Below are 6,588 nucleotides of genomic sequence, written 5' to 3'. Positions count from 1 at the left end.
GCGCTGGGGTGGCACCGCTTCTTAAGGAAAATCCACGGGATAATCAGTGTCTCGCCCCCGCAATTAACGGCGGCAGGTGAGGCTTTGTGTATTCCAGAGGCAAGGAATGAGAGCAGGGGGCCGCTCCGGATCCTGGCATGGCTTGGAGGTTATTGGTACCGGGGTGCTGGGGTCAGCGCGCTGAGAGAGCGAGCAACACCAGCGGGAAGCTGCATCACGGGTACCCCGTGCAAACCCCAAACCCCACAGCCGCCGACGCCGGTGGCACCTGGACCCCATTGATGTGACACTGTGGGCTCCAGCCTTGCACAGCTCCGGCTTTGGGGTATTTTCCCTACCAGTGACCTGGCACAGCGTCGGTGCGGGGGTGACGGCAGCCTGTGTGTGGAAATGGGTTTCCTGCACATCTCCAGGCTGTGCGGGCCCCGGTGTCCCCCCCGTGCCCCCCAGAGCGGGGCTGGCACTGAACGCACCCGCCGCAGGCTGTGCACCCGTGCCCGGGAGTGTCCCCCTTGTCTTGGCCCTCCCGGGTGCCCCTGGCTGCGATGCCACCACCCCGGTAATGCACCAGGACAGAGGGGACCCACCCCTGGCCCCTTCAAGCGCTCCCTACCCCACGACACTGCGGGCTGGGTGCTCCCCTGGATCCTGTCACACCAGACAACCTCCGGGCCGCCTCCGTGTCTGTGCCCACCCTGCGAGCCCGCGACCACCCACAGCCGTGGCAAGGGTCGGGGGCAATACGGGCTGCTGGAAGAGGGGAGGTGGGAAAATAGCTGCTGGAAGAGGGGAGGTGGGAAAATAAAACACAGAAAGACAGACATAAAAAGAAAGGTAAAATGAAAGAAAATAAAGACAACCCAAAAGACGAAGGGGAGAGGAATGGAAGGGAAAGACAGGATGAAGGAGAGAGATAAAAGCTGAATAAAATGCCGGACGAAAGCAAAGACGCACAGAGGAAGGACGGACACATGTCGGAGGGGCCGAAGGGAGGGAGGCAGGGGAGCGGGGAAGGAGAGCACAGAGAACAGGCGGCGTGGTCGGGCTTTCCTGCCCTTCCCTGCGGCCCGATGCGGCCAGGGACCCCATTGCCACCCCTTCGTCACCGCCCACTCCCCCGCATCGATTAACGTCCAGGTGCTTTGAAGAAAATAAAGTCATTTATTGTCAAAGCATCCAACATACCCGGATAAACTATAAAGTTTAATAAATCTTTTTTTGTTGTTTTTTTTTTGTCCAGAGGGGCAAGGAAAAAAAAAAAAGACAAACCAAAAACCAAACCCAAACGGGGAAGGGAAGGTAAACACGGAACTACCGAGACTCCATTCCACGGGCACCAGTGACACTCGGGGGGAAGGGGCGCGGGCGGCGGGGCCGGACGGGGATAGCGCCCGGTGCATGCAGGACCCCGGCCCGCCGCCCGCCGGCCCCGCCGCGCTCCCCTCGCCCTTAGCTTCATATCCAAAATAAAAATTTACCCTGACATAGAATTATTATTACATCTAAACCATAAGTGCTTAATAATTTAAGTAGAAACGTATGACAAATGCATCAATATGTTGCAATATATGACATTTTAAAAAATGTATTTTTAAGTAATTTTTTTTTTCTTTTTCCCGGTGATTCTCTTTTTTCTCTCTCTCTCTCTCTTTTTCTTTTTTTTTTTTTTTTTTTTTTCTTTTACCTTCATTTTTCTTCTTCTTCACCTTCTCATCCTTCTCACCCGCTGCCCTCCCCGCCCCTCCCCGGACTGTGGAAACGCGTGCATCGAAGGGGAAGGGTGGGAGAGGCGGGCGGCGCGGGTGTCCCCGGCGCGGGGGTCCCGGGCGTGTTCCCGGGGCCGGGACGGGGGTGTCCCCGCTAGTTGTGGGAGGTCATGTGGCGGGAGAGGTGGTGGCGCTCGCGGAAGGACTCGTTGCAGATGGGGCACTTGAGCTTCTCCTCGCGGCGGCGCTTGACGAGGGGCTCCAGCGCGTACTCCTTCTTGTGGTGGGAGCGCATGTGGTAGACCAGGTCCGAGGTCATGCGGAAGGACGCGTTGCACTTGGCGCACCAGTTCTGAGCCGGCAGGCACAGCGAGGTGAACGACGGCGGCAGCAGCGTCAGCGCCGACGGCAGCTGCAGCTGCAGCGGCCCCGCCGCCGCCGCCGCCACCGCCGCCGCCGCCGAGCTCTTGGGCCAGAAGGCCGTGGTGTAGAGGAAGGGGCTTTGCTTGGGCAGCCCGCCGCCGCCGCCGCCGCCGCCCGCCGCCTCCCCGCCGCCCGGCAGCTTGGCGGCCAGCGCCTCGGCGGCGTACAGGCGGGCGGGGGCGGCGGCGCCGTCGGGGCAGGGCTCGCCCAGCCCGCCCAGCTTGGGACCCAGCACCAGCGGCGGGACGTGCGGGAAGGAGCGGGCGGGCTGCGAGAAGGCGCTTTTCCTCTCGTCGGCGCCGCCGCCGCCGCCGGGCCCGCCGGGGCCGGCCCCGAGCTGCGGCACTGTGCTGAAGGCGCTCCCCCGCGCCGGGCTGCCGCCGTCCAGGCGGGCGGCCAGCGGGCCCCCCGCGCCGCCGCGGGGGCACAGCCCCGGCTCCGCGCCGCCCGCGCCCGGAGAGCCGCGCTCCGGGCCTTCTTCGGGGCCGCCGTCGGGCTCGGGGCCGCGGGCCGCCTTCTTCACCTCCACGAAGGCGCTGCGCTTGGCCTCGCCGGTCTCCGGGCTGGGCGGCGCGAAGAGGCGCCCGCCCTCCTCCAGCCCGCAGTAGGAGCCGGCGGCGCGGTACTGCTGCTGCGGGGCGCAGCCCGGCTCCTCCTTGGGCGCCGCCGGCAGCCCCGGCCGCTCCGCCGGGAAGCGGCCCCGCGCCGCGCCGGGCCCGCGCTCCTCCTCCTCGGGGAAGCGCCGCTTCGCCTTCCCAGCCGCCGCCTCAGGGCCGCCCTCGGGGGGCGCCGGCCGCCCCGGGGAGCCGGCGCGCCCGCCGCGGGAGTTCTCCAGCTCCCGCGCCAGGTTGTGGAAGTCCGTGGAGGGCTTGGTGCTGGCGGCAGGGCCGCCGTCGGGCCCGGGGAAGGGGTGGTGCGGCGGCCCGCCGGGCTTCCCGAACTTGCTGGGCTCCTGCTCCTTGCCGGCGCCGTCCTTGGCGGCGGCGGCCTCGGCGGCGGGGCCGATGTCGGGGCCGTGCAGCCTCTTGGGGCAGCGGAACCGGAGGTGTGCAGCGAAGGGCAGTTCGAATTGGAAGCGCTGGCTGCACTCGGGGCAGGCGAAGGGCGGCGAGCCTGCGTCGGGTGGGCACGACAGACAGACACAGAGAGAGAGAAGGAGAGAAACAGCACCGTCAGCCGGGGCCACCGACGGGATGTCCGCCGAGAGTTTGGGGATCGGGAGCGGGGGATCCCAAAGCCCTCCCCCGCCTCCCGATTCCCCCCGGCGGCAGGGATCCCCCTCCTTCCTCCCGCCCGGGACACCCACCGTTGGTGCGGGCGGGGGCCCGGGCCGGGCCGAGCAGCAGCAGCTCGGTGAGCTCCTTGCCGTACCACACCAGCAGCTCCTCGTCCTTGGCGATGCGGCGCAGGGAGCGATAAAAGAGCTGCCCGCTCTTGATGTAGGCCTCCAGGTTCTGCTCTTCCCGCTCCCGCGCCGACTGCACCAGCCGCAGCCACATCAGCCCCTCCGACGAGCCGTTGGCCGCCGACGTGTCCACCTGAAAACCCGCGGTAATCAATCCACCGGACCGAAAGACAGACCGACCGACGAACCGACAGCACGGGGCCAGGCAGCAGTAGGAGCGGCGGCTGCGGCGCGGCTCTGCCCTCGGGCACAGCCTCCCGGCGGCGGGGGCTCCCCGGGCCGACCTGCGCTCCGCGGCGGGGACGCGTGCGGGCACCGGCCGGCGTGGCGAGAGGCTGGGCCCGGGGACGAGCGGCTCTTACCCGGAATATGTAGGGGACGGTGCGCTTGTCGGTGGACTTGAGGGCGATAAAGGCGATGCTGTCATACAGGGACGTGTGGCTCAGGACGCAGGGGCCGAAAATGGCATTTTCCGGGATGTCGCAGGTGGTGTAAACACTGGTAAAAATGTCAGTCAAGCACTGCTGGACCGTCTTGGCATCCCCGTCCCATATTCCCCGCTGGACGCCGGCGTCCTCCATCCCTGCAGGCGGAGAGAGGGGCAGAGAGGGGCCCCGTTACCGCAGCGGGTCCCGCTCAGCGGTACACCGGGATGCCCCGGAAAACAAAATAAAATCGACTTGAATTAATAAATAAAACATTACGATAAAACCTCCAAAATTATTTTAAAAAATTAGATAGAAAGATAGAAAGACAAAAAAAAGCAGGCGAGCAGTTTCTCCGGTTTGAAAAAAAATTTAAAGCAGGCTCGGAGCTGCGAGCAGAGGCGGGGTGCTGGGACTCTGCCGCGCCGATTTATTTTTTTTTTTAGATATCGCGGCGGAGCTGGTTCTGAGCAGGGACCCGGGAATCCCACCGGCCACGTCCTGTCCCGAGCGGGCGCCGGGTCTCCCTCGTGCAATCCCCGGCGCCGGGCCGGGCTGCGGGCTACGCCGGGGGAGCGGGTGGGTTCTAGCGGCTTGTCATTGTCGCCGATTGCGTGTCAGCTCACCTCCCGCTCCGCGCGACAAGGGGAACGTATGGCTGCTCATTATCATAATCCAGCACTTTCCCTCCGAGACTTTAATTAAAAGCAGCAAGCAGAGGTAATTATTTTTACCTCGACACGCTTATTTATGGAGCAGGGTGAGAGCCCCGGCTGCCGCGCGTTACGAGGGGAGGGATGCGGGCGGCGGGCAGCTGGCGGGGCGCGGGCAGCGGGCAGGGTGCGGGGCCGGCGGCGCCGCCGAGGCCGGGGAGGGAGCATCGCGCCCGGCTGCGGTGCCCTCGCCCTTCCCGACCAGATTAGCGCACGGCTGCCTCCCCCCGCCCCATCTGCCATCGAAATCCGTCATTTGGGGCTGGCTCGGGAAAAGACCGGTGCTCCTCCCGGTGCGCCTGCTGACGGCTGCCGCCGCTCGCACCGGGCACGGCTCCGCCGAGCCGCCGCTCCCCCCGCGATTTCGGGGTACGACCCGCACCGCCGGGAACTTCACCCCCTCCCAGAGCGGCGGCGGGGGTCGCGGCCCCTCCCCGGGAACGGAGGCCGGGGGGGAAGGCGCTCCGGCCGCCTCCCCGGCGCCCTCCCCGTTCCGCCGCTGCCCGGCGCATCCCTTCCCCGAAGGAACGATTTCGCCAAACGAAACCACCGGCGGCGAGGGGCCCCCGCCGAACTTTCCTCCCGGCGGCGGCGAGCCCCTTACGGCTCCCCACGGGGCCGCATCTCCCCGGCTCCCCGGGCCGCCCCCAGCCCCGCGGCGCTGCCTCCCCCCGGCCGCCCTTTGTCCGGGCCGGGCGGCGCCGGGGCCACTCCCGGAGGCTCCCCCGCCGGTCCCCGCAGCCCGGGCAGGCCCGCCGGCAGCACGGCCATCCCCGGCATTGTTCCCGCTCCGGGGCGGCGGGGGGCGGCGGGGCCCCTCCGCCGGTACTCACCAGGGATGGTGGGGATAATCCTCGCCCCGACAGTGGCACAAAGGCGGCTTCGGGCTGGCTGCCTCGGGCTCTCAGCGCCGCTCCATGCCGGGCCGGGCCGTGCGGGCGGCGGAGCGGGAGGCGCGCGGTGCAGACGGACCCGGTGCAGTGAGGGGCTGGCACGCAGACACACACTTTTTGTTTGCTGCACATAATCTGCCCAATGACGCGTGACAGCCCACGTCCCTCCCGTTAACCCCTTCGGGGCTGCCCGCTCGCCGCCCGCCCGCCCCTCACCTGGACCTGCCGCCACCGGGCACCACCGGGAAAAGGGGTGGGAAACGCGGGGCGCCTTCCCCCACCGACCCTCTGCCGGGGCAGGGAGCGTGTTTGGGGCCGCGGCTCCGCTTCGGCCCGGCGGGGATGCGGGGCGGGGAGCGGGGGTGCCCGACGGCCGCTCCGCCCGGCGCCGGGATCCCGGCGGCGCCTTCCCGCCCTGTCCCCGCACCTGCCAGGTAGGGGCAATCGGACACGCAGGAAAAAATACCTCCTCGACGGGACGGAGCCGAGTGGGGATGCCCGTGCCCGGCTCCGCGGAGTGGAGCGGCCCTCCTGCGCTGCCGGCGGCCGGCGAGGGCCCGGCGTGCGGAGAAGCGGCACCGGGCAGCCCCGCGCTCCCCGCCGGAGCGGGGCAGAGGCAGCCCCGGCCGGAGCCCCCCGCCCATTCCGAGCCGCTCCGGGGCGGGGGCGGCCACGGGCTCTCCCCCTGCACAAGCGGGGCTCCCGCGTTCACCGACACGCACGCAGCTTCGGGGAACACAGAGGGGCGGATGCTCTGTGCCGAAATAAGGGGTTTATCGCATGGAAAAGTGTTTACCGGTCCCTCCCTGATCGTCGTCATTTCAGACATAAAACAGATTAAAAAAAAAAAAAGAATAATTAAAAATAGAATTTGAAACCCCTTAAACTAAAAAAAAAAAAGAGAGAGAGAGAGAGAGACAAAGCGTTTTCCAGGGGCGAACAGAGCGGGGTTTGCAGAGAGTGGGCTGATGTTTGGCTTTCAAATTCACTTATCCTCCACATAATTACGATTTTCCTTGCATT

The 6,588-nt window shown here is 66.7% G+C and overlaps 1 protein-coding gene across 1 annotated transcript; it reads right to left on the bottom strand.

The window, feature by feature from the left end:
- Positions 1-1,649: 1,649 nt before the first annotated feature.
- PRDM8 (PR/SET domain 8) lies at positions 1,650-5,640 on the bottom strand. The gene is made up of 4 exons (XM_074541966.1): positions 5,506-5,640; positions 3,897-4,117; positions 3,436-3,667; positions 1,650-3,242 (listed from the first exon to the last, which is right to left on the bottom strand). Exons 2-4 carry the CDS (start codon positions 4,113-4,115, stop codon positions 1,861-1,863), a joined length of 1,833 nt encoding a protein of 610 aa, XP_074398067.1. The 5' UTR covers positions 4,116-4,117; positions 5,506-5,640; the 3' UTR covers positions 1,650-1,860.
- Positions 5,641-6,588: the final 948 nt, after the last annotated feature.

Source organism: Zonotrichia albicollis, chromosome 5 (genome assembly GCF_047830755.1).
Source record: "Zonotrichia albicollis isolate bZonAlb1 chromosome 5, bZonAlb1.hap1, whole genome shotgun sequence".
In the NCBI taxonomy this organism is placed as follows: domain Eukaryota; kingdom Metazoa; phylum Chordata; class Aves; order Passeriformes; family Passerellidae; genus Zonotrichia; species Zonotrichia albicollis.
This window is presented reverse-complemented; position numbering and strand designations above follow the sequence as displayed.